At 55.4% G+C, this 26,545-nt stretch overlaps 2 protein-coding genes across 2 annotated transcripts; one reads left to right on the forward strand and one right to left on the reverse strand.

Moving 5' to 3' along the window:
* The first annotated feature begins 591 nt into the window (after positions 1-591).
* On the forward strand, positions 592-13,071 carry DOK4 (docking protein 4). Its single transcript, XM_078062501.1, has 9 exons — positions 592-748; positions 5,770-6,016; positions 9,442-9,549; positions 9,711-9,825; positions 10,134-10,253; positions 10,339-10,528; positions 11,172-11,310; positions 11,435-11,558; positions 11,650-13,071. Exons 2-9 carry the CDS (start codon positions 5,951-5,953, stop codon positions 11,766-11,768), a joined length of 981 nt encoding a protein of 326 aa, XP_077918627.1. The 5' UTR covers positions 592-748; positions 5,770-5,950; the 3' UTR covers positions 11,769-13,071.
* Positions 13,019-26,214, reverse strand: POLR2C (RNA polymerase II subunit C). Its single transcript, XM_036117554.2, has 9 exons — positions 26,051-26,214; positions 25,817-25,866; positions 23,240-23,308; positions 23,041-23,093; positions 15,501-15,629; positions 15,077-15,128; positions 14,689-14,857; positions 14,480-14,554; positions 13,019-14,007 (listed from the first exon to the last, which is right to left on the reverse strand). The coding sequence occupies exons 1-9, from the start codon at positions 26,134-26,136 to the stop codon at positions 13,863-13,865; spliced, it is 828 nt and encodes a 275-aa protein (XP_035973447.1). The 5' UTR covers positions 26,137-26,214; the 3' UTR covers positions 13,019-13,862.
* Between the last annotated feature and the right edge of the window lie 331 nt (positions 26,215-26,545).

Consider the following 26,545-nt stretch of genomic DNA (forward strand, 5'->3'; position numbering starts at 1 on the left):
GACACGGAGGAATGGGGTTTGGACTTAAGGCCAAAGTCTCAGGGGGACTGAGAATGGGAGTACTGGGTGTTTTGAGGGTCGAGTGGAGGCCAGGGGAGGGAGAGACTGGCAGACTGCTAGGGGGGCGGACCTCTGGGGTAGAGGTGCTGTTGACGCTACGAGTGCGTGTGTGGAGGGTTGGGGGCACCGCTGAGGAGGTTTTGGGGAGGCTGGGCTTGGAGGGACCTGGGAGTCCTACTGGGGATAGGGGAGCAATGGGTGTGTGTGTGTGTGTGTGTGTGCGTGTGCGTGCGCGCGCGTATGATTCCTGAAGGAATTGGGGGTTGAGATTTGGGGGCTGGGAGCTGTTCTAGGGTTCAGCTTTCAGGGGCTGGGAGGCGATAGGAGGCTGGGACTGGGGACCCAGGGAGGGGCGGTGGGGCTGGGCAGGTTGCCGAGGGCGACCTGAAGGGGCGGCGCCGGCGAGCTGTGGGGGCCGGGGCGGAAGCAGGTGTCCCGCGGCTCGGAGGAATACGGCGGGGGCGGGCCTCGGGGCGGCGGGGCGGGGCGGGGCGGGACGCCGGCGGCGGGGGCAACGCAGTCGAGTCTCTGCCGGAGCCCCGCCGGGCGGCCGCGCCTCCCTCGCGCTCCACGCCCGGAGCGGCGCCGCCACCGCCCCGCTGCCCCCGCCGGCCGCGCCGTGACGCGGGCATGAGCCTGGCCCGCCGCCCGCCGAGCAAGCGCCCCGGGCCCGGGCCTTGGCGCCCAGGTAACTTGGGGGGCGCGAGGCGGGGAGGGGGCCCTAGGCCGCGCCCGAGCCCGCGAGACCCTCGGCGACTCCAGCCCGGGAACTCTCCAAGCCCCTGGGACCTACCTACCCTGTCGGCGGAGGGGCCCTCGGGGACCCGCCCGCAAAAGCGCCCCCCCGGGCCGCCCGCCCCCACCCGGGCCCCTGAAACTCTCCCCGAGCTCCACCTACCCCAGCTCTCCTCTCCAGGGGAGCCCAGGTCGGGGCCTGCCCTCACCCCTGCCCCACACAAGCCAGAGACGCCCAGGCCCCTGTGCTCGCTGTTCTGGGCCTGCCATCCCCAAGGGGATATCCCAGCCCATCGCAGCCCCCATCCTCCCCACTTTCCTGCTCCCCATGGCCTGCTCTCTCTCAGCTTCCCCAAATTCCAAGAGACTTCTCTACCCCAGCTGCTCACTGCCCGCCCGCACCTGCAAATGGTTGCTATCCTACAACTTAAACTCAGGGCCAGCTCCCCTCCTTTCCTTGAACCTTCCTCCCCTGGCCCTGGGGGACTGCCCACCTTCTCCCCCGGAGCCCCCAAGGCCCTGCTTCCAGTTAAATGCTTTTTGTCACAGCAAAGAGGGATGCGAGAGGCTGAACACCTGGGTGACGTGGGCAGAGCAGGGCCTCTGTGCAGGCCAGTCCCACGCTGTGGGTGCATGGCAGTTGCCAGGACACTTGGATGGAGCATTTGGGGTTTAGGGGGCTGCAAGTCAAGGGCAGTGAGAGAGGCCCAGCAGGATTCACGGCAGTGGTTAGAGGCTGGTCTTGTTTAGTGCGGATTCTTTTCTAGCCCCTGGCAGAGAGAGGGGGCTCAAGCGTGGGCCATTTCTGCCCCCCTTCCAGGATGGGTTGTCAGGAGCTGTGCCCCCTCCCACCCCGTTGCTCGCCTCTGTGTGCTTGGGTGCTGCCTACTTTTCAATCCTCCTTCCGGGCAGGGCACCCTACAACTCTGACCAAGGTGGGGCAGCCTGGCCAGGCCTGGACGCAGCGTCAGCAGTACTCTCTCCCCCGAGGCAGCTTTGAACTCGGCTGGGTCTGGGGCCTGGCCGGTTCTCCAGGAACGACAGTTTGCTGGCCATGACGGTCAGCCCTGTGAAAGCCCTGGGACCCGGGGAAGTGGGAGCCCGTCGCTGCTTCCAGGCCTCTGGAAGTTGAGCTGGGTCCTGCCAGGTGGATATGAGTGGTGGTGGGAGGGAGGAGGAGGAGGACAAATCCTGGAGACAATTATGCTTTCAGTCCCCAATTATTGAGCACCTACTCTGCACTAGGCACCAGTCTGTGCACTGGGATGGAGCTATATATAACTAGACAGACAAGGCACTGATGTTCTAGAGTGTTCTGGGAGACAGAGAGTGGCCGAGCAGCAAAGGAAGAGATGAAGGAAGAAGACAACCCTATAGTGATGTGTGTGATGGAAGACAGTGAGGCTGGATGGAGACTGACTGGCAGGCTTCTTTGGCCAGGGTGGTCAGGGAAGGCTTCTCGGAGGAGGTGACGTTTGAGCTGAGACCTGAATGAGGCGGTAGCATGAACCTTGGACCGTCTGAGCGAACAGTGTTGTAGGCGTGGAGCAGCAAGTGCAGGGGTCCTGCGTGGGAAGGATTTAGGCCTGTTGAGGAACGGATAGAAGGCGCCCATGCATACATTGCAGGGGGAGATAAGGCCAGAGCGTTGGGCGAGGGACCAGGAGAGAGCAGGGTGGCGTATGCGCCAGCAGAGCATCACTTTCCTGACTTAAGGGCCCTTAACACCGTGGCTGTGCCGATGTTCCCTCCTCCCTCTGTTCCTCTCTGTCCAGATCTGTCTTTGCCACCCACCTGGGATGAGACCTGCCGTGTTAGGGGCGGTGGTTCCCCGTGAGGGGGTTTGCAGAGGTGGAGGCAGAGGGTAGGATGGGGGAATCCCGTCCTGGCCCCTGATAAGCATCACGCTGGGGGGGAGAGGGCCCCAGTACAGGTGATGGGAAATGTCCCTGGTGCCGGAGAGAATCCTGCCGATAGGATCTTTGCCGGGGGTGAGATGGCGAGATGACAGCGGGGGCAGGTAGGGCTGTCCCTGAAGCCCTGATAGGATCCTGTCTGTCCTGGGGTGGGGGGCCCAGCCAGGCAGGCAGCCGCTCCTGCTCAGCCATTGCTTTGCCCACAGCAGCAAGTAGCGTCTGTCCCAGAGCCGAAGCCCCCAGGCAGAATCGAGGTGCAGGGAGGGCGTGCTTCTGCCCTAGGGGGCAGGTGGGCATGGGCCTTGTCCCCGCTGCTCTGCTGCGCACCGGGGAGTCTCCGTGCCCTTGCCCCGCAGGACCCCTGCCCTTCCTGGGGAGAGCTGGGGAAAGGGCCCTCTCTGGACAGGAGCCCTTAGTGGCCCAGCTCAGGGTGGGTCCTGTGTCTGGTTGAGCGGCCATGTTGACGCCGAACTGGGAGGGGGGAATGGGGGGCCCTGCTGGGCACTCTGCTTAGCTTTTCGGGGTATTCGGAGCTGAGCTCCCAGGCCCGAGACCTCAGGCCTTGAAGGAGTGGGGCATTCTTCCCGGCCGCAGGCGGGCTCGTGAGAGGCCGAGCAGGTGGGAGCTCAGCAGTGATGGGGAAAGTGGCCTCAGCCCTGTTCCTGGCCTTCCGAGCACCACGGAGCCACACTCCCCGCCGGGGCCTCCCTCTCCAGCTCCACGCAGTGCAGTCCCTCAGGGGATGTGTTCGTGCGGGGTACCCCCCACGCCTGATCCCGCTGCCCGTCAGATTTGTGGGTCCACCTGTTGGCCTTTCCCCCTCCCTCCCTTACTCCCCTTTGCTGTACCCCTGTGGCTCCCAGGCTGGGCCTTGGTCTTGCAAACTCCATTAGGGACTGAGTGTGGCCAGGTGAGCCGCCAAGCCCTTTGCTACCCAGGCTTCCCGTGTCAGCTTGCTCTTCCGCTGGTTTACTTCTGCGGGGCTGACTCTAGGGCCCAGGGCGCGGGCCTGCGCACAGGCGGCCACGGCAGTGGTGCTGAGAGCTTGGCATCGCAGTCGCTTGGGAAGGTAGCCGGTCGGTGGAGCCGTGACAAGGGGCCTGCACCGGGCAGGTGGAAGGCTGGGTTAGGGTGGTTTCACAGCCTTTAAAATAAAAATAGCCTTAGTTTTCAAGGCAGAAGCTGTGGGTCCCAAGTGGGCAGACAGATGCCCATGGATTTATTTCCTCTTTTAAAGTAGATGGGGAAACTGAGGCACAGAGAAATGAAGTGGGTACCCAGAGCCGCCAGGCCGCTAGATTCACATTCCTGGCTGTGCCACATCCCAGATTGCCTTGAGTGAACCCAGAGGCCTTGTGGCCAGTGTTCAGCCTGCTGTCATCTTGGAGGAGAATTTTACGGAGGGGGGTCCTCGCCGACTTTCCAGTCTCTGCCGGCCAGAGCCCAGGTGTGGCAGGGCTGCTTGGGGCCAGTGCTGGGGAGGGGAGCCTAGACCAGACTTCACAGGCGGAAAGCAGAGCCCTGGGGTGCCCCATCTGGGAGGGCCTTGGGCCCCAGGGGGCTGGGCTAGCGGGAGTGAGTGGGCAGGGAGGCAGCTGAGGGTGTGCTGAAGAGGCTTTCGGGTGCAGGTGGGCTAGGGGAGCATTACCCTCTCCGCCCCCCCCTTGTTTGTGTGTGCCCACTGGGGTAGGCCCATCTGTTCCTTGTTAGGGACTCAGCAGACAGTCCTTCGGGAGAGAATTAATGCCATGTTGCTGGCAGATGCAGCAGCACGCCGGCCCCAGGGCTTCATCCTGACAGCACAGACGCCCAGCCGACCCCAGAAATGGTGCCGCGTTCCCACCTAGCAATCCTGGAGACACGGGGGGCCGTGTTGCTGCGCCTGGGGGGCAGAGAGGGCTTCAGTGCTGGTAGGCAGCCGGACGTGTCCGCAGGACATTCCCACCCCCCGGGCCTGCCTCCGTCACCCGCTCCGAGACTTCTCATTCATCGTTGGCTGCGCCCTAGACTTGCTGTGTGACCTCAGCCCTGCTGCTTCTCCTTTCTAGGCAACTTTCTTTTCCCCATCTGTAGAATGGGTATGTTGGACCGCGTCATTGCTGAGACACCCCCGCCTCCCCTAGTCTGCGTCCCAGCTATGTGTTTTATCTGCCCGCTCCTGAGCGGCCCTGCTGGCATCCCCCTTGGTGCCGTGTCCTCAACCCCAGGCCCGGGTGACTGCTGGTTCTCTCTGTAATTAACTCCCGCCCATGCTCAGGACGTGGGGCACCAGCACCCGCAGCCCTGCAGACCAGCCGGTTTTCCTAGCACAGTGCCAGGCCGAGGCGACTGCCTCCACAGTGGCCACCTCCAGCCGGCCCAGCACATTCCTCAGGCTTATCTGGGGGCCCGCCCCGCCCCGCCCCGCCGGACTCTGCCCTCCCACCCAGGAAGCAGCACCCAGAGGAGCTGCTGAAGAGTTCAGGGGCCGGGAGGAGGGCCTGAGTGGGCTGGAGAGAACCAGGTATAGAATGGGGTGGGGCAGAGGGGTCTACTGAGATTGACAAGGCAAATTGTCCTGAACGAACCTCGAACCTCGGGGAGTGTGGGGTTCACTCAGACCCCAGACTCTGTGCCATCTCCTGGGAACCCCCGCCTCCCCTCTCGTGGAAGGCTCTCCCGTGAGGTTCCTGGGCACGGGAGGGGGCCTGGCCCTGGGCCCGTCACCCTAAGTCTGCTCCAGAGTTGTAACGGGACAGGGGACACGGGACCGCAGCTCCCGGGCCACCTCCCTCTGTCCCCAGCTCCACAGTGGGAGCCAGCGCCAGTCCTCCCAGGAAGGGGTTAACCGCCAGCCCCAGCCGTGAGGGAGGGGACTGGGCTGGACCATTTTCCTCGCTGCGGCCTCCACCTCGGTTTTCCTGAATGGTTCTGCCGTCCCGGGGTGGGGAGGGAAGGGAAGGAAGGAGGGCGGGCGGAGGGAGGGAGCAGTGTGGGACGAGGAAGGAAAAAAAGAGCGAGACAGCCAGGGGAAGAGAAAGATGTCACTGTCGAATCTCCCTGTCATTCTTCTTTCCAGCCGGCGCCGGGCAGAGGAGCGGCTAGAACAATGCTGAGGCGGGCGAGGTGAGGAGCGGCCGGCGCGGCCCCGCCGACGGAGCGTCTGGAACAGGTGATAGGAGGATCCGGAAACCCAGGCCACCTGGGCAGCCCTCCCCGCGCCCGGCCCGGCGCCCCGGCTGGGCAGGGGGGGGGAGACCATGGCGACCAATTTCAACGACATCGTCAAGCAAGGCTACGTGAAGATGAAGAGCAGGAAGCTGGGGGTGAGCTGCCGGCTGGGGGGGGTGCCGGCCGGGAGCCCGGGGTGGGGGGAGCTGGGGCGCGGATGCCCGCGGGGCCGGCGTCGCGCACTCGTGGTCTCGAGGCTTGTGGCCGGCGGCTGCCCGGCATGTGCCGCCTGCGCTCCCCCCCCCAGGCGGCCGTGGCCGGCGTCCCAGTGGCTGGGCCAGCGGTGGCCGCCGACGGGCAGGCGGCTCCCCTGCCATTGTTGAAGTTGTGGCCCGGCCGGCGGCTGCGGGGCCGCGTCGGAGCGGAGACCCGCCTCCCCCGGCCGCCTCCCGGCCTCGCCGCCCCGCGTCTCCCCTCCCCTCGCCTGGCCTCCTTTACGTCCGTCGTCTCCCCCAGCCGCCCGTGGCTTTCTGTGTGCGGCTCCTTCGGTGTTTCTTTTGGTTATTGCTCTCACTGTTAGAGAAGTGTTGGGAGAGGACAGCAGTCGCCGGCGGGGCAGGGCAGTGGTGGGAGGGCGCGGAGGGTGGAGAAGCTGGTGTTCATGTGGCTTATGAATGGGAACTTAGGGCAGGATGGCCGGTGGCTCTGGGACAGGCTGCTTGCCTCCCAAGTTGTCGGCGGAGGCTCCTTGCTCGCGGGGTGCTTGGCCCAGAACTGGGGGCTCAGCGGGTCTGTGGGGATGAGGCCTCAGACACACCTCTTCCGCCCGCCCCGCAGGGCCTGAGCAGGGGCTCCGGGGACCAACTTAGTGATCTTGGTGAGGTTGTCCAAGAGCTGCCTCTCTTCCCCTGCCCACCCTCCCCCACCTCCAGTGAGGGGTCTTGGTAGCCGCACCCTCCCCAGTAGGAAGGTAGCCCTCCCAACGGAGTTGGCCCAAGTCTGTGTTTCCCGCCCCCCCTTCCCTGTCTCTCTCTTCCTCCCCTCCCCCATTGCCCTGATGGCGGTGGGGTGGGATCGGAGTGCTCAAGGCTTCCTGGCTCAGCCTGAGTGGGGTGGGGGAGGAGTAGAGCTCTGATACGGCTTCCCTGCCCGGATACCAGACTGAACAGGGCTTGGCCTTAGAGAAGGGTGGTTCTTGCCCCCTCCCCGTCTGTGGCCCTGCGGCCCCTGTGGGGTGTGTGCTGTCCGGGCCGAGTGCAGTGGCTGAGCTGTGGGCACGTCGGGAGGCTTGGCTGGAATTGAATTTGTATCCCAACCTGGGTTCCAGCCTGGGAGTCGGGCCCTGGTGGGCATCAGCCGCCTTGCTGTTGTGCTGAGAGGTGGGGGGGAGAGGGGAGCCCACCTGGCGCACAGAACAAGGAGAGAAGCTGAAGCTGAGGTGGGGGCCCAAGGGAGCAGGGGCCCAGCTTCTAGTATGGCTCCTCGTTCCTGTGGGCCGGGGTCTAGCCGGTCGCCAGGGGCCACTTGGGCCCAGGCCCTGTACTGGGCAGAGCTTACCAGAAAGGCAAGCCCCTTGAGGCCGCCACTTGGGCTCAGTATCGGACCTGTTCCAGGAGGAGACCTGGGAACCAAGTGGCCTGCAGGTGGGCACAGCGAGGGGCTGGGAGCCGGGGTGTGGGCTGTGGCCAGACCCAATTTGGGTCTCCCTCTGCCTGGGGGATTCAGCTTCCCCCTGCAGGTCTGATGTGAGGGGCTCAGTCACCCGGCCATTCCTGTCCCAGGGCGGCCCTTCTTGTCTCGGCTCACAAAGGTGAGGTGGGAGGGGCGGAAAGAGAGGGGGGCAGACCCTTCTCCCCGCCAGGGCCTTCGTCTGGCAGAGCTGTGGCAGAGTTCGGAAGTGCTGATCAAAGACCATGAGAAGTGGGGAAAGAGGGCTCTTGAGCACAGTGGCTCCCCGGGGCTGTGTGTGTGTGTGTGTATCTGTCTGTAACCAGGCCGCCAGGGTGCTCAGGCCCCTGGGCCTCTGCCCCCACGCCGCAGGCCGCACGGAGCCCGAGCTGGTAGGCTCATTCACTGGTCCGTGCGTTCATTCATGGGCTCTTCGTATGGTCCTGCACTCGTTCAGCAGAGCTGTGCTGGCACGGTTACCAGGACGGGAGGGCAGATTCTGAGAGGAAAACAGTCTGGCCTAGAGGAGCTGCCCAGTGGAGACCTGGGGCTGCTGTGGTTTAGGCGGCCAGGCCAGGGGTGGCGCCAGGGCCATGCGGACGGGGGCAGACATGCCTCCTAGAGCCCCAGATAGGAGCCATTAATGGTTCTGAGTGGTTTCCTGGCATGGGGACCTGGTGGCCGCATGGCAGAGCGGGCCGTGGAGGGGCCGCGGGCTTGGGGCTGTGGCCCCCTTGCTTCCTCCGCTCTGCTCTGGCTCCCCTCGGGCTCCCCTCCGCCTCCCTACGGTTGCCAGTGAGAGGGTGAACCGGAGATTCCTTGGGAATGGGCTGTGCCAGGCTTCTGGAGTGCTCGCTGACAGAGTGGGTGCATCCCGGCCAGATTCTGGGCTGGAAGAGAGCCTGGGATTGAGGGGGCCGGGAAGGAAAAGTCAGCAGCCTGGGCAGGTGGCTAGGCCGCCCCTCAGGGGCTTTGCCCAGCCGGTTTGCCCCCGGCTCCTCGCCTGTCGGGAGGAGTGCATGAAGCTGCAGAGGATGTAGGCGGTCTCAGGCACAGGGTCACTGGCGGGGTTGGACAGGAGGGAGCCGTGCCTGGGAAGGCCCTGTGCTCTGGGGTGACCCCAGGTTCTTGGCACTGCCCCTTTACCTGAGAGCCTCTGGCTTCCCAACTGGAACAGGGAACTAATCCTGGCGCCCTGCAGTCCAGGGTGTCAGAGAATGAAGAGCGGGCGGCCAGGGACGGGAGGGGCGGCTATGATCCACATCCAGAGCCCTCCGCCGGCTCTGAGAACGAGGGCCGGGGTGACGTGCAGGCTGCGAGCCCGCACAGGGGGCTAGTCCCTGTCCCTAGGACATGCCCTCCCTTGTGGCCGACACGGCCGAGGCCCGGACAGCATGTTTATGCAGTGGGCTCCATGTGTCAGCTCTGGGCCGAGCCAGCCTTTTTAAAATATTGGCCCCAACATTTATCAGCTGTGACTTAACTTCTTGGTGCCTCAGTTCCCTATCTGTAGAGTGCAGATGATAAACCAACCTCCAGAGTGACCCTGAGGTTAACCGTGAGGAGTGCTGGGTACAAATAGGAAGCACTCAGTAAATGCTGGTTGGCTGTTTCTGTTAAGCTGAGAGCTGAGCGCACAGTACTTGGTGACTCAGAGTACCGTTTGTGGGACAGCCTTTCAGAGCCAGCGAAGAAATGCCTGCTTTCTCAATTTGGGGAGGGGGCCGTCCCCCAAGGGGTGTCACTGCTGGTGCCTGCCATCCCCAGGTTGTCTCCTGGGCCGGGTCTCCGGGGAAGGCTGGGTAGCACTGCCCCCCTGCGGTAGGCAAGGGTAACTTCAGGGCCATGTGGGCGGCAGTGGTCCCAGGAGGCCTGACCCCCCCTCCCCCCACCACCTTGTCTCACCCCACAGATTTACCGGAGGTGCTGGCTGGTGTTCCGGAAATCCTCCAGCAAGGGGCCCCAGCGGCTGGAGAAGTATCCGGATGAGAAGTCAGTGTGCCTCCGAGGCTGCCCCAAGGTTAGGGGGGCCTGGGCCCTAGCTCCCCCGGTCTGTAGCAGTGATGATTTGCTGAGTCCTGAGGTCCGCGAGCACCCTCCTGGGGGTGGCACAACTGGGGGTGGGGGGACGTAGAGGGTGGCTCTCCAGCCTGGCTCAGTCCCTTGTGGACGCTGTCCCAGGTGACCGAGATCAGCAACGTCAAGTGTGTCACGCGGCTCCCCAAGGAGACCAAGAGGCAGGCGGTGGCCATCATATTCACTGACGACTCGGCGCGTACCTTCACCTGCGACTCAGGTGAGGAGCTGGGGCTGCGGGCTTCTGTCCAGCCTCCCCCGGGGCCAGTCATGGTCCAGTCGGGAGGAGGCAGAGCAGGACCAGCCCTGGCTGGGGCCAAAGGCCTTGGAGAGGGAGGCAGGGCTGGGCTGGGGTGAAAGTAGGGGGTGGCCTTTGAGGGAGCAGGTCGCCAGGATGAGGTGGGACAGGCAGGCAGGACCCACTGGCCTTGCCCTCCCTGCCCTACATGGTGGGAATACTTCAAGCTGAGGCAGATGGGGTGGGCTGCTGGGGGACCCTGGGCTGGCACGAGCTACCCCTTTCTCTAGAGCTGGAGGCGGAGGAATGGTACAAGACGCTGTCCGTGGAGTGCCTGGGTTCGCGACTCAACGACATCAGTCTGGGCGAGCCGGACCTCCTGGCCCCGGGGGTGCAGTGTGAGCAGACAGGTGAGGCCTGGCACTGGCAAGGGGCGGCGGTGGGGGGGGGGTCCTCCCCTGGGGAGGCTCCAGGCCCGCTCCTCTCCCTCTGCAGACCGCTTCAACGTCTTCCTGCTGCCCTGCCCCAACCTGGACGTGTACGGCGAGTGCAAGCTGCAGATCACCCACGAGAACATCTACCTCTGGGACGTACACAACCCCCGCGCCAAGCTCGTCTCGTGGCCCCTGTGCTCACTGCGTCGCTACGGCCGGGACGCCACGCGCTTCACCTTCGAGGCTGGCCGGTAGGACCCTCTCGCCTCCCTGCCCTGACCCACCACGGTCACGCACGGTGCTGGGAGCTTTAGTTATCTGTCAGCACAGAAAACCAGAAGGGAATGTAAGATTCCCATTTTACGGATGAACACGTCAAGGCTCACGCAGGCAGGTAGGGTGCAGCTGTTTACCAAAGTCAAGCTGCTTGGGCTCAAGTCAGAGCGGGTGCCGGGGCTTACAGCTGTGTCTGTGGGCAGGGGCTCCGTTTCTTCACTGCCGAATAGGGCATCAGAAAAGCACGCCCCCTCGTAGCATTACAGTGAGGACTGGGCAACCTCTAGCTTGAACTCCGCAGCCAGCGGGCCTCGACGTACATGCTGCGGAGTCCTCTGTACGCCCCGGGTTTGCTTACTGCCTGCCTGCGTGCCTGTTTCCTCTGCAAACTGGTTCGAGAAAGCTCAGACGGAGGAAGCCTGACGGTGCGCAGACCAGAGGGGCGAGAGAAGGACCGAGTGGGCGGGTTGTCAAGCACTGAGCTCACCTGGTACCCACAAACGGCCCGGCATGTCTGGGCTGTGCGGACGGCCCCCCCGGCCACCAGCCCTGCCTGTTCCCCAGAAGGCCGGGGGTGCGGCCCCCACACGCCGCCCTCTGTGCCTCTCGCATCCCTAGGATGTGCGATGCTGGGGAAGGGCTCTACACCTTCCAGACCCAGGAAGGGGAACAGATTTACCAGCGGGTCCACAGTGCCACCCTGGCCATCGCTGAGCAGCACAAGCGCGTGCTGCTGGAGATGGAGAAGAACGTGCGGGTGAGACTCTGGGCATCAGCCAGTCCGGGGAGCCGGGGAAGCCAGGGGGCGGGCAGGCCGTAGGGCTGACGGCTGGGAGGAAGCCCCGGCCCCCAGAGCTGACGGGAGGGCCTCTGCCCCGCAGCTGCTGAACCAGGGCACGGAACATTACTCGTACCCCTGCACGCCCACCGCCATGCTGCCCCGAAGCGCCTACTGGCACCACATCACGGGCTCCCAGAACATGGCCGAGGCCTCCAGCTACGCCGGTGAGTCCCCGCCGGGCCCCCCCGCTCCCCTGCCTTCTGCACGGGGCTCCTTGGACCCGCCCCTGAGGCCTGAGCCTGCCTCTGTCCACAGGTGAGGGGTACGGGGCAGCCCAGGCCAGCTCCGAAACGGACCTCCTCAACCGATTCATCCTGCTAAAGCCAAAGCCCAGCCAGGGGGACAGCGGCGAGGCCAAGACCCCAGCCCAGTGACGGCGGGGCTGGTGCACCACAGGACCGCCGCGGCGTACCGTGGACAGCCGCTGGGGGCTGCCAGCCCGGAGCCTGGAGAAATGGAGCAAGCTGTCCCTTCCTTGCCCCCAGGGGTGAGCCTGGACCAAGGCACAGGGCTGGCCACAGCACCAGGGCATGTGTGAGGGCTGGAGCTACTGGGGGACTGTATACTGTTAAGGATTTTAATATATATGGCTTATGACATATTCTATATTAATGAGATTTCCCCCTCCCCACCACATACACATTTTTTAATCCCATGACCAGGTCCCAGTCAAGGCTGTGTTTGAACATGAGGGCAGCGGTCCCGTCCTCTGTGGGACAGCCCTCCCGCTGCCGGGGCCAGAGGAGGGGACAGCTCGAGGCTGGCGCTGGGACTGCTGGCACTCCCCGAGCACCCCAGGGGCTAAGACAGCAGGTGGCTTCTCCGTTCCTCTGGGCCTCGGTGGCACGGGAAGGATCAGCTTCCAGGGTGCCGTTTCGCAGCCTTGCACTTGAGAGCTTTGAGCAGAGGTGACAGCTGGTTGACACCTCAGGTGAAAATCTGGTTTTAAAATGTAATTTTTGCCTAGGCTCCTTCCCGCTTCATAGGCTGAGAAGATCCCCCAGGGGCAGGGGTGCTGGTTCCCTCAGTCAGACGGAGGGTGGCCAGTCCCGAGCTCTTCCCTGCCGGAGGGCAGGCTGCGGCAGGACTGCTGTGGGGAGCACCCCTGCTGCCCCCGCCCCCCCCCCCCCCACTGACCGAGGGTAGGTGATGTCCCAGCAGAGGGAGCCCCTCTGGCCAGCCAAAAGCACTCAGAAACCGAGCCCTTCCCATTTCCTCTTCCCCACATGGTGCTGAGGCTCCCTGCTGAAATGCAATTAAAGCAATTGATTTTCTAGTGCTGGTATTTATTGACTACCTTGCAGAAGGGCTATCTTTCTATTCCCATCAAACCTTGGGTTGCGTGTGTGGGGTTTTTTTTAATACTTTAGGGTTCTGAGTTATGGGAACAGACCTTGTTGTAAATAACCACTATTCAAGTTGTGACAGGAGGATCCAGCCAGAGGCCCCTCCCAGAGCCCTGGATCCGGGGAGGGGGCCACAGCCAGCTCGGCTCCAAACCTGACCCAGGGAATGACCACCCAGAGGAATAAACTAGACTGAAGATGGGAACCTGGGGCCAAAGGCCTTGGAGAGGGAGGCAGGGCTGGGCTGGCTCAAGTTAGTGGCACGATGACGCATGAAGGAGATTGTTGTGCTCTTTATTGCCAAAAATAAAAACTTTTAAAAAGACAACAACTGTTAGTAAATATCCCTTCCTTTCTGCACCAGCTCTCTGGCTTTCTCCTGGCTTCTCCTACCAGACTGCCTAATCAACTGCTTTGGGCATACTCTACCTCTAGGGTAAGGGGTCAAGGCCAGACCTTCATTAAGGCCCTTCCTCCCCAGCCCCCAATCTTAAATAATCAGGCCACTGGCAGTGAAGTTTGAAAAACGGGGTTTATCTGGGGTGGGGGGCAGCCCGTGTCTAACACTATTCTCTAAGGGTTCTCAACTTAGGGACACTCGGGGATTTAAGTGCCAGTAGGCTGGCTCTGGGCAGGGGCTGGAAGGGTTCGTAGGCAACCAGAATGAGGGTTCTAGTACTCACCGGAAGCCCAACGTACAAATGTGAGAACAACTTTTGGACAGAAAGAGTCTGCGACCTGAAATGACCAGCAGAGGAGAGTTCAGCTCTGCAGTTCTCACCCCGCCCAGGCACATCAGGAAACGGGCTGGAAGGGAGGTTCTGGGGCTGCTACTGGCAATCAGGGGGCAGGGCCAGGGATCCTAGCGGTCTAGTAAAAAACTGTCCTGCCTCAGATACCAGTGGCACCCCTGGCCATCCGTCTGCAACAGCGCAAGGCTGCAAGGGGACTCGTCTTCCCCTTGGCTACCTTCCTAGGGGGTACTGATGGCTTGCCAAGAAGCCTGAGCAACAGCTGTCCAGACCCAGAAGCTACAAGAGGCTCTGGAGAGACCAGAGAGCCAGCTGCTGGCCTAGACTCCCACCCCCCCACCCCTTTTCTGCCAAAACAGGTGAGCTGCTGCTAGTTTATGGTTAGGACATCACTCTGGATCTCGTGGCTTAACTGCGTCTGTAAATCACTCAGCTTCTTCTTCAATCCAGAGAGGGCTGAGAGGACAATTGTTTCAGGACGCAGAGAGCCACAGGACTCCACGTTGTAGTAAAACCTAAGAGGAAGAGTCGGGTGAGAGCCCTCCACGAGGCAGGCTCACTAGCCCGAGCTTCAGCCCTGGATCATGCGCTCTCCCTTCTAGGTCCTGACTCCCTTCCCACCTGGAACTCAGCTAACAGTGGTCCTGCTGCACATTACAGGACTTCAAGGCCACAGCCACCTCAAAAAGCTTCATGTTCACCATCAGAAGACTGGTCCGTTTCTGGCTCTGGCCTGGTCCCCTTCCCTGGGGGTTGAATATCAAGAGTAGGAGCAGAGTGGCTAACTGGAGGGCTCCTCTGTGCCCCAATAACTAGGGGAGGATAATCTGCCCTGGGACATGCACGTGGCACGGGCTCCACTGTTCTCCATCCTTCCTGAGCTCGCGGGCACCGGGACTAGAGGGAAGGGTCTCCCCAACTCAGAGCCTGCACCAAAACCCTATGTTCTTCCACGCTTCACCTTCAGGTGCCGGACGAGGGTCTTACCTCTCTGGCTTGCCGTTGGGGTCGTAGGGAGCCTGGGACTCATCTTCATCCAGCTCAGAGTACTCGCTCTTTGGCCTGAGGTCAAATACAGGTCAGCACAGGCAGCTACTGCTGCTGTCCACAGGGAGCCTACCCCCACCCCGCTCCCTCAGAGCCCTGTCCACATCAACCCACCCTAAAGGCCTGCCTTTACTCCGACGAGAACATACCATTCCTCGGGCTTGGGGTACACCGTGTGCCTCAGGGCATTGTCAGGATCATATTCAAAAGCCACTCCTGCAGTTGGGTTCCACTTGGCATGCTCCTTGCCAAAGCCCTTTTTGGCATAGGCTCGAAGTCTTAGCTCCTGGCCTTTCCTCAGCTTGACGATGAGGATGTCTGCAGGGAGAGGTTTAAGGCCGTCAAGGGGCGGTAGAGACACGGACCCCTGAATTTTGACCTGGAAGGCCCCTGGAGGCCCACACGATCTGGACAGTTCAAAGGTCAGCTGACAAGGAGAGCAGGCGGCACGAGAGGCTGTGCTGGGTCTCGGCCTCCGTGCTGGCCTGCAAAATGACAGGGCGGGTACACATGCACACAAGTTCTCCAGCCCCTTACCGTCCTGTTCCACGTAGTCATTGGGGTCATTATCTCGGTTCCGGGAGGTCACCTGCAGGGAGCCCAAACAGAGGCATGTATGAGCTGTTGGTCTCCCCAGTCACCTCTTCCAGCAACTATGTTCCAGCACCTGTCAAACCTGGGAATGAGGGGAGAGAAGTGCCTCCTAGAACCTCGTGGGGACCACCTTCTCAGTCAGAACAGTACCATGGCCTTTAAAAGGGTCCTTGGGTGGCAGAGGACGGGCACACAGCACCTACCGTGTTCCTGTCCACCCTGACTAGTGTCCAGGATTATTAGCACTTTTTAGGCACCAGACAGAGGAAGGCAGAGGGTAATGCAAGGAATATCCGCATCTTGTAACAAACCACCCGAGTCTGGCCCACTTTGAGAGAAAAGGAGGAGGACGTGGTGAGACACTGACTGGAATGACCCGGGGGCTGTTGGAGATGAGGTCTCGAGACGTGACGTGACGAGTTTGGTCTTCATTACAGCGCACGTCAAGGGTGAACTCCACCGAGCACTCGGGGCAGAACTCCTCACACGTGCAGTCCTGACGGAGGAAGAGAAGCAGGAATGAGTCCATGGAGAGATGGCAAATGCTGAGCTCCCTGTTTCTCATACCCCGTTCCTTCCATTTTTCCAGCTGTAAAACAGCCGGCCCCAGGCTCTAGGCACTGGGGGGCCGTGTCTATCTGGTACACCATTCTCACGGGCTGCCCAGTGCACGCACTTCCCAGTTTAGAGACCATCTAGACCCACTGCCCCCCATGTTTTCCTTCCACCTCCGCCAGCTGCCAGACCACACTGCAGGGAGACGCTGTGCTAACATCCCACCCTGGCCCTCGGGGTGCTCTTCTGCCAAGAACCAAGGCGTTAAGTAAGAGAATGATGCTTTCATGCTTTATAGGGCAGCTTCCCCTGAACTAAGTGGACTAGCTTGGGAAGGTCACCATCGTTTAAAATAAAATGATCCAGGGCACAACACAAAAAAGTACCTTTCAAGTTCTAGACTACTTACCTTTTCTTAAAAACAAAATCTTTCCATTATGGAAAATTTCATATATTCACAAGAGTAGAGCAAGTATAAGAGGCTGCTACCATGTAACCATCACTCGGCTTCAATAATCATCAATAGTTCTTTAAGCAACCGATGCTGGAAACAACCCATGCCTCTGTTAGGGACCATCTGCTACACTGTAACTTCAGGCAAGAGTTACTGGAATGTAACCAAGCAAACTGTTCTCCCCCTCACACCAGCAGGAAAATCTAACATGCTTCTGATGTTTCTGAGATGAGGAGGAAGAACAAGGGGCCACACCTGGATAGTGTGCAGTCATACACAGGTGAGGCAGGAAGGTAACCTAGAGCTTTAGCAGAAATATGAAATGGAAGGGGGCGCCTGGCTGGCTCAATCCGTGAAGCACGCGACTCTTGATTTTGGGGTCCTAAGTACGAGATCCACATCGGGTATAAAAATAACTTAAAAAAACCTAAAAACCCAAAATAAAAAAGCAAGACACATCGATATTCTGTCTGCAAGAGACTCACTGCAGACCCAAAGACACCTCCAGATTTAAAGTGAGGGGGTGGAAAACCATTTATCATGCTAATGGACATCAGAAGAAAGCTGGGGTGGCAATCCTCCTATCAGACAAATTAGATTTACTTTTTTTTTTTTTTTTAAGGTTTGAGAGAGAGACAGTGAGAGACAGCAGGAGCTGGGAGGACAGGGAGAGGCAGGCTCCCCGCTGAGCAGGAAGCCCGATGTGGGGCTCGATCCCAGCCTGGGATCATGACCTGAGCTGAAGGCAGACATTTAACTGACTGAGCCACCCAGGCGCCCCCAAATTAGATTTTATTTATTTTTAAAATTTTATTTATTTGACAGAGAGAGACACAGCAAGAGATGGAACATAAGCAGGGGGAGTGAGAGAGGGAGAAGCAGGCTTCCCATGGAGCAGGGAGCCCGATGTGGGGCTCGATCCCAGGACCCTGGGATCATCACCTAAGCTGAAGGCAGATGCTTAACGACTGAGCCATCCAGGCGCCCCCTCAAATTAGATTTTAAACCAAAGACTCTAATAAGAGATGAGGAAGGACACTATAGCACACTTAAAGGGTCTATCCAACAAGAAGATCTAACAATTATAAATATTTATGCCAACATGGGAGCAGCCAATTATATAAGCCAAGTAATAACAAAATCAAAGAAACACATCGACAATAATACAGTAATAGTAGGAGACTTTAACACCCCCCACCCCTCACTGAAATGGACAGATCACCTAAGCAAAAGATCAACAAGGAAATAAGGGCTTTAAATGACACACTGGACCAGATGGACTTCACAGATATACTCAGAACATTCCATCCCAAAGCAACAGAATACACATTCTTCTCTAGTGCACATGGAACATTCTCCAGAATAGATCACATTCTGGGTCACAAATCAGGTCTCAACCGGTACCAAAAGACTGGGATCATTCCCTGCAAATTTTCGAACCACAATGCTATGAAACGAACTCAATCACAAGAGGGAAGTTGGAAAGAACTCAAATACATGGAGGCTAAAGAGCATCCTACTAAAGAATGAATGGATCAACCAGGAAATTAAAGAAGAATTAAAAAAATTCATGGAAACGGGGCGCTGGGTGGCTCAGATGGTTAAATGTCTGCCTTCGGCTTGGGTCATGATCCCAGGGTCCTGGGATCAAGCCCTGTGTCGGGCTCCCTGCTTGACGGGGAGCCTGCTTCTCCCTCCCTCCACTGCATGTGCTCTCTTGCTCTGTCAAATAAAATCTTTAAAAAAAAATTTCATGGAAACAAATGAAAATACAACTGTTCAAAAGGTGGTCTTAAGAGGAAAGTATATAGCAATACAAGCCTTTCTCAAGAAACAAGAAAGTTCTCAAATACACAACCTAACCTTACACCTAAAAGAGCAGGAAAAAGGACAGCAAATAAAGCCTAAACGCAGCAGGAGAAGAGAAATGATAAAGATTAGAGCAGAAATTAATGAAAGAGAAACCAAAAGAACAGTAGAAGAGATCAACGAAACTAGGAGCTGGTTCTTTCAAAGAATAAGACTGGTAAACCCGTGGCCAGACTTATCAAAAAGAAAAGAGAAAAGACTCAAATAAAATAAAATCATGAATGAAAGAGGAGAGATCACAACCAACACCAAATACAATTATAAGACATATTATGAGCAACTATATGCCAACAAATTAGACAATATGGAAGAAATGGATGCATTCCTAGAGACATATAAACTACCAAAACTGAACCAGGAAGAAATAGAAAACCTGAACAGACCCATAACCAGCAAGGAAATTGAAGCAGTAATCAAAAATCTCCCAACAAGTAAGAGCCCAGGGCCAGATGGCTTCCCAGGAGAATTCTACCAAACATTTAAAGAAGAATTAATACATATTCTTCTGAAACTGTTCCAAAAAATAAAAATGGAAGGAAAACTTCCAAACTAATTTTATGAGGCCAGTATTACCTTGATCCCAAAACCAAAGACCCCACCAAAAAGGAGAATTACAGACCAATAGCCCTGATGAACATGGATGCAAAAATTCTCACCAAAATACAACAGGATCCAACAGTACAATAAAAGGATTATTCACCACGACCAAGTGGGATTTATTCCTGGGCTGCAAGGGTGACTCAACATCCACAAATCAATGTGATACACTACATTAATAAAAATAAGGACAAGAACCTTATGATCCTCTCAATAGATGCAGAAAAAGCATTTGACAAAGTACAGCATCCTTTCTTAATTAAAACTCTTCACAGTGTAGGGATAGAGGTTACATACCTCAATATCATAAAAGCCATCCATGAAAAACCCACAGCGAATATCATTCTCAATGGGGAAAAACTGAGAGCTTTCCCCCTAAGGTCAGGAACGCGGCAGGGATGTCCACTATCACCACTGCTATTCAACATAGTATTAGAAGTCCTAGCCACAGCAATCAGACAACAAAAAGAAATAAAAGGCATCCGAATCAGCAAAGAAGTCACTCACTCACTCTTTGCAGCTGATATATTTTATGTGGAAAACCCAAAAGACTCCACCCCAAAACTGCTAGAACTCATACAGGAATTCAGTAAAGTGGCAGGATATAAAATCAATGCACAGAAATCAGTTGCACTTCTATACACCAATAACAAGACAGAAAAAAGAAATTAAGGAGTCGATTCCATTTACAACTGCACCCAAAACCGTAAGATACCTAGGAGTAAATCTAACCAAAGAGGCGAAGAATCTGTACTCAGAAAATTTTAGAATACTCATGAAAGAAACTGAGGGGGCGCCTGGGTGGCTCAGTTGGTTAAGCGACTGCCTTCGGCTCAGGTCATGATCCTGGAGTCCCGGGATAGGGTCCCACATCGGGCTCCCTGCTCAGCGGGGGGTCTGCTTCTCCCTCTGACCCTCTTCCCTCTCGTGCTCTCTGTCTCTCATTCTCTCTCTCAAATAAATAAAATCTTTAAAAAAAAAAAAAAGAAAGAAATTGAGGAAGACACAAAGAAATGGAAAAACGTTCCATGCTCATGCACTGGAAGAATATTGTTAAAATGTCTATGCTACCTAGTGCAATCTACACATTCAATGCAATCCCTATCAAAATACCATCAACTTTTTTCACAGAAATGGAACAAATAATCCTAAAATTTGTATGGAACCAGAAAAGACCCCGAATAGCCAGAGGAATGTTGAAAAAGAAAACCAAAGCTGGTGGCATCTCAATTCTGGACTTCAAGCTCTATTACAAAGCTGTCATCATTAAGACAGTATGGTACTGGCACAAAAACAGACACATAGATCAATGGAACAGAAGAGAGAGCCCAGAAATGGACCCTCAACTCTATGGTCAACTAATCTTCAACAAAGCAGGAAAGAATATCCAATGGAAAACAGTGTCTTCAACAAATGGTGTTGGGAAAATTGGACAGCCACATGCAGAACAATGAAAGTGGACCATTTCCTTACACCACACACAAAAATAGACTCAAAATGGATGAAAGACCTAAATGTGAGACAGGAATCCATCAAAATCCTTGAGGAGAACACAGGCAGCAACCTCTTCGACCTCAGCCGCAGCAACTTCTTCCTAGAAACATCGCCAAAGGCAAGGGAAGCAAGGGCAAAAATGAACTATTGGGATTTCATCAAGATAAAAAGCTTTCGCACAGCAAAGGAAACAGTCAACAAAACCAAAAGATAACCGACAGAATGGGAGAAGATATTTGCAAATGACATATCAGATAAAGGGCTAATATCCAAAATCTATAAAGAACTTATCAAACTCAACACCCAAGGAATAATCCAATCAAGAAATAGACAGAAGACATCAACAGACAATTCTGCAAAGAAAACATCCGAATGGCCAACAGACACATGAAAAAGTGCTCAACATCACTCAGCATCAGGGATACAAATCAAAACCACAATGAGATACCACCTCACACCAGTAAGAATGGCTAAAATTAACAATTCAGGAAACAACAGATGTTGGCGAGGATGCGGAGAAAGGGGAACCCTCCTACACTGTTGGTGGGAATGCAAGCTGGTGCAACCACTCTGGAAAACAGTATGGAGGTTCCTCAAAAAGGTTGAAAATAGAGCTACCCTATGACCCAGCAATTGCACTACTAGGTATTTACCCCAAAGATACAAATGTAGTGATCCGAAAGAGCACCTGCACCCCAAGGTTTTTGTTTTTTTTTTTTTCACCCCAAGGTTTACAGCAGCAATGTTCACAATAGCCAATCTATGGAAAGAGCCCAGATGTCCAATGACAGATGAATGGATGAAGATGTGGTATATATATACACAATGGATTATGCAGCCATCAAAAAATGGAATCTTGCCAATTGCAACAATGACGTGGACAGAACTAGAGGAGGGTATTATGCTAAGCGAAATAAGTCCATCAGAGAAAGACAAGTATCATATGATCTCACTGATACGTGGAATTTGAGAAACAAGGCAGAGGGTCACAGAGGAAAAGAGGAAAGAATGAAACAAAACGGAACCAGAGAAGGACACAAACCATAAGAGACCCTTAATCTCAGGAAACAAACTGAGGGTTGCTGGAGTGGAGGGGGGTGGGAAGGATGGGGTGGCTGGGTGATGGACACTGGGGAGGGTATGTGTTGTGGTGAGCGCTGTGTATTGTGTAAGACTGATGAATCACAGACCTGTATACCTGAAACAAATACATTATGTTAACAAACCCGAAACTTAAAAATATGAAATGGAAAAATCAAAATGTCATGAAAAATAAAAATATGAAATGGTACACAACCTTAAAAAAAAATGTATTTAACGAAAGGAGAGGAATCGGAGATTAAGAGACTAAAGAGGTGTAACAACCAAATGCATGCATGAATCTTGGATGAATGACCGACCCACAGACAAAAAGCAAGAAAGGCCGTGTGGGGGACAACTAGGAAAATCTGGGTAAGGACGGTGCAAACATGACAAGTTAATGCTAATACTCTAGGCATGATAGTGTGGTTATGTGGGAAAATACCCTTACTCTTACGACAAGCATGCTGAAGTAGATGAGAAGTGTCATGGTATCTGCAACTCTCTTTCAAATGGTTCAGCAAAAATAACATGGATAGGATAAATAAAGCTAATGTAGCAAAATATTAACAATTGGCAACTAAAGGTGAAAAATAAATAGCTGTTTATTATTTGAGGTTTTTAACTTTTCTGCAGATTTTGAGAAAAAGCCAAAAACAGGGTAGGGGGATCCATACCATCTTTGTTCAGTAAATACTAGAAAAAAATTTAATGGACGGAAGCTAGGTCTTGGGGCATGCATATCTTTACCCAAGACATTGCCACACTGCTCTTCAACTGGCTGTACAACTATCCCCACCAATATCTGTGAGGTTTCTTTTTTTTTTTTTTAAAGATTTATTTATTTAAGAGAGAAACAGAGCCAGCGACAGAGATAGCAAGCAGGGAGGAGAGGGAGAAGCAGGCTCCCCACTGAGCAAGGAACCTGATGCGGGACTCAATCCCAGAACCCTGGGATCATAACCCGAGCCTAAGGCAGACACTTAACCAACTGAGCCACCCAGGCGCCCGATGTTTCATTTCTTACAAACAAAAATCTGGAGATGTGAAGCAGATATTGCAAAATGTTAGAATATGACAAGTTCTTGGACAGGAGCGAGAGTACTGGTCAGATAAACTCCACGCTTGTCTGTGTGCTTAAACATCTCTTTAAAAAATATAGATTTATAACATGTATCAAGTTAGCTACCACAAAAATGATATGCCCTTGGGAATATCAGAAGATGGGCTGATTCAGGATCACCCAAAGCCACCAAAAGGGAAGTCTCAAGCTGTTACCTAACGCAGCCCTGGGGAAAAGAAGCAGGGAACCTAATCCTGTCCCGCCCCCACTAAGTCCAAGGCCTGTTAACATACCATCAGAGAACAAACATGATCCTAGAGGAAGGGGCCTCATTTAACGAGCATCACCTATGGGGAGAGGCACAGACAGCTGCCTTCCAGTCCCTCAGGTGCTGCTGTGGGGGCCAGTTCTCACTCCCTTTGTTCTCACCCTCACGCCCTCCTAACCCCTCAACCCTCTGTTGACTCCCTTTAGCCTCCCAGCCTCCTGTCACTCGGAAAACACACCCTGGAAAGTAGAGTCTGAACAGATCGGAGTCTGAAAAGGCCCAACCCCCACCGTTCAGTATAAATGGGAATTCTGGTGTATACCTGGTCTTGTGTGGCTGGCTGGAGAGACTCCCTGATGCCCCTGGAACCTAATCAATCTGAGGCCTGTCAGAACGGAGGACCCATGTCTGCTTAGGCTCCAGGCAACATCTCCACGCTAACAGTTAGAAGTAAGAGGTGGGGGAAAATGCCTCTGAGAACTGAACCCCCCGCCCCCGCCCCCCTTCCACCCAATCACACCGCATACCCGGGAGTACTGCAGCTTGTCCACAATGTCGTCACTAGTGAGGGGAATTAGTCCTGGAAGAAACAAAGAAGCACTTTAAAGAAGTCCAAATGGCCACGCCAGAAAGAGAACCTAAAAATCCCCTTGGGAGTGAGGAGGCTTCTTCCTCTGATACCAGGCACAGCCCCCCTCCCTTTCACCTTTCAAAACCCACACTCACCAAGTCTGTGAGCAATGAACTCATCATGAAGGACTGAGGAATTGGCATCAATTTGAACCCAGTCAATGGCTAAAAAATAAAGCAGACATGCAGTTTAGCCACCAAATTCACTTAAAGACTTATAGCAGTGGTTCTCAAGATTTAAGAAACACCTGATGCTTACTAAATTACAAAAGCCTGGGCCAGGCTGCCAGAGGCTGATTCCGCAGCTCAAGTCGGGACCAGGGATCCGCATTTTAACAGGAACCACATGCAACACCCCCTCCTTTCCTACTCAGGTAGATTTAATGTTGGGGGGGGGTGTTCCTGTTCCATACAAAATACTGACTTAGAGAATACTCATGGGAGTGGGAACATGTTTATTTGAACTAAATATTTCTGTGAGAAGCATTTACGTCTGTTATTCATGTCAACACCAAATCCAAGAACACAAACTACTCAGGGACTTAAAAGTTGGGGAAAAAAATCTCAAGACAGACTTATGGTCCATATCTCATTTTATGATGCAATGACCAGATTGCCCCATTTAACACTTTATCACTCAATCAACTAATGTTTAGAGAACTCCTTTAATGGAAACAGTACACTAAATATCAAACCCAATGCTTACCAGCAATGAGCTAAAAGGATAAGAACTGTATTACCACACACACTTGACTTAAACACATATTCATTCATTAATAAACATCTGCATGCAGACAAATTCATAAATCAAATGGCCAACCACCAAACAAAGGGCGTGGACACTAGAAACGAAGTCAGAAGAGGACCAGACAGTTAGGACCCAATCTGCATTGTCCTATGTTTTCTATTGCTTCCCCAACCCAAGCCAAAGGAGGACCATGAGCCAAGCTTTTCTGACCCTGCCTCCTTACTCCCTCCCCCTCCCCGTCCCACATGCCCCGACCCTCTCCTGTGCAGGTTAACATCCTCTGAGGCTCCTATAAACCAAGCTTTGCTTGACCTCCAGGATTCAGATACGAACACTCCCTCCCTACAAGCTCCTCCCTCACAAGACTCTGCCCAGCCTAAAGACACTTGTTACATATATATACACACACACAATATGTATGTCATGTACATATACGTATTATACATATACTTCAAAAATTTTTTGAGAAAGAGAGAAAACGAGTGTGGGAAGGGCGGGAGGGAGATTCCACACTGAGCGCAGAGCCTGATGCTGGGCTTGATCTCACAACCCTAAGATCATGACCTGAGCCAAAAATCAAGAGTCAGATGCTTAACCAACTGCGCCACTCAGGCACCCCTACCCTGTCATATTTTGCCTTCTATCGTATTTGTATATATCTTGTCTCAACCTCCCAGCTTCAAAAAATCCTTGGGGTGGAGTCTTCAAATATCTTAACTTTTGCATTCCCAATGTGGCCTGGAATGTAGCAGGTGCTACTATCTGCAGAACTGAATTTGTGGGAAAAATGGCATTTAGACTTGTAATGTCATATTGCCTCAAAGTACAACTCCATGGGGTACCTGGGTGGCTCAGTCGGTTAAGCGTCTGCCTTCGGCTCAGGTCACGGTCCCAGGGTCCTGGGATGGAGCCCCGCATCGGGCTCCCTGCTCCTCAGGGAACCTGCTTCTCCCTCTCCCTCTGCCTGCCACACCCCCGCTTGTGTGCTCGCTCCCAAATAAATAAAATCTTAAAAAAAAAAGTACAACTCCCTTATTTTACTCATGATGAAACTGAGGCCCACAGACAAGGAGTGACTAGGGAGGGGTTGGACCAGCACTCCAAGTTCTGAGCTGAAGAAGTGACTAGAGATGGTAGTGGTGGAAACTACAATGTTCTCTTGTTTACCAATCATTTGGCCTGCTTATTTCCTTAGGAGTGCAGCAGCTTTGAGTTACACTTTTTCCAACCCAAACTTTGAATTGACACTCAGTAAATATTTGTAATATATTTATAAATGTGAAAAACACCTGGAGCAGGGTGGCTGGAACCAGAGCAGACCCTCCTTCCTCTAAGCGCCAACAGCACTGTAGTTATACTTCTGAGCTACTTACTGATCCACGTCTATCCTGCAGTACTGTTATCTGTGGATTCGCCTTTGCCCTGCAACCTCACCGGGCGCTCCACGAGGGCAAGAACCCTGCACTATGCAGCTCTGCATTCCCAGTTCCTAGCATACTGCCTGGCAGTTACATGTTCTCTGAGTGCAGCTGAAGGAACGGATTCATAAAAAGACACCCACTGGTACTGAACACAAGGCATTTAATAGGGATTCCCTCATTTAATCCTTGCCATCACCCTGTAAGTACTATTAATGTCCGAATATTACAGAGAAAACCGCACCACACAGTTGAAAAACTTGCCCAAGTTTCACAGGGACAGTACGTGAAAACGGTATTCAAACCCAAATACGCAGACTCGCGAACCCACGCTCCTCACCGACGCGTATGTGAGAGTGGACCGTAGCGGCCCTGGGCCAACGGTACAGCACTGCTGTCTTCTCAGAGCCACCCCAGGAGCCCCCCGCCCCGGCCTAACCAAGCGCTAGGAGCAGGAGCCCCAAGGTGTGCGGAGGGGGCTGGCCACGACAGGCCGGTTTCACTTACCTATTATGGGCACCTCGGCGATGAAGACCCTCCGTATAGAGTTGGCCACCCTGAGGGAGGAAAATCAAGCCGCGTGAGGACGCCGCAGCCTCGACGGCGAAGCCCCGCGCTCACGGTTCCCAAAGCGGAAGGCCCGCCACGGGGGCCCAGCTCTAGAAGGCCGTGACCCCCGCCCGGCCCGACTCCAGCCCCCCGCGCTCCACAGCCGCCGGCCTCCTCCCTCAGGGGCCTTACGCCAAGTCCGTGTTCTCAATGATGAACTTGACATTCTCGTCGGTGAGCTCCGTGATCCGCACGGTGGGCTGGTTGGCATACGGCATCGTGCCCCACAGCCCGCCAGCTCCCGGGATTCGGCTCCCTGCGCCACCGCCGCCGCCGCCGCCGCCGGAAGTGGGTCAGCGCGGCCCGCGCCGCTTCCGCAGACACGCGCTCACAGCGCCACCTGCCGCTCGGAGGCCGTTGCCGCTCCGGGCCCCGTTTTACACTCCCACCTGCTGGAAGTGCATCAGGTTCAACCGTGGGAGGGGCGGGGGCGGGAATTGGCAAAACCTGGGCACGCCCTCGACTCAACAATAACACTTCTAGGAATTCCTACTACGAAAACGGCTGCCGTTGTCAGCAAAGTTACACGTTCGGGGGCGTTCCCTGCAGCACTGTTTGTAACAGCAAAAGATAACACAACTAGGTATCTATTGACAGAGACCAGGTTAAATATACAAAACAGAATAC

Source organism: Halichoerus grypus, chromosome 15 (genome assembly GCF_964656455.1).
Source record: "Halichoerus grypus chromosome 15, mHalGry1.hap1.1, whole genome shotgun sequence".
NCBI classification, from domain to species: domain Eukaryota; kingdom Metazoa; phylum Chordata; class Mammalia; order Carnivora; family Phocidae; genus Halichoerus; species Halichoerus grypus.

Excerpts from the sequence above, each read along its gene's own strand:
- DOK4 (XM_078062501.1), top strand. The coding sequence starts at position 5,951 with ATGGCGACCAATTTCAACGACATCGTCAAGCAAGGCTACGTGAAGATG. Across the intron at positions 9,550-9,710 it reads GCCTCCGAGGCTGCCCCAAG|GTGACCGAGATCAGCAACGT; the intron begins GTTAGGGGGGCC and ends ACGCTGTCCCAG. Across the intron at positions 11,311-11,434 it reads AGATGGAGAAGAACGTGCGG|CTGCTGAACCAGGGCACGGA; the intron begins GTGAGACTCTGG and ends TCTGCCCCGCAG.
- POLR2C (XM_036117554.2), bottom strand. The coding sequence starts at position 26,136 with ATGCCGTATGCCAACCAGCCCACCGTGCGGATCACGGAGCTCACCGAC. Across the intron at positions 23,309-25,816 it reads CGCCGAGGTGCCCATAATAG|CCATTGACTGGGTTCAAATT; the intron begins GTAAGTGAAACC and ends TTTATTTTTTAG. Across the intron at positions 14,858-15,076 it reads TGACTACGTGGAACAGGACG|ACATCCTCATCGTCAAGCTG; the intron begins GTAAGGGGCTGG and ends CTCTCCCTGCAG.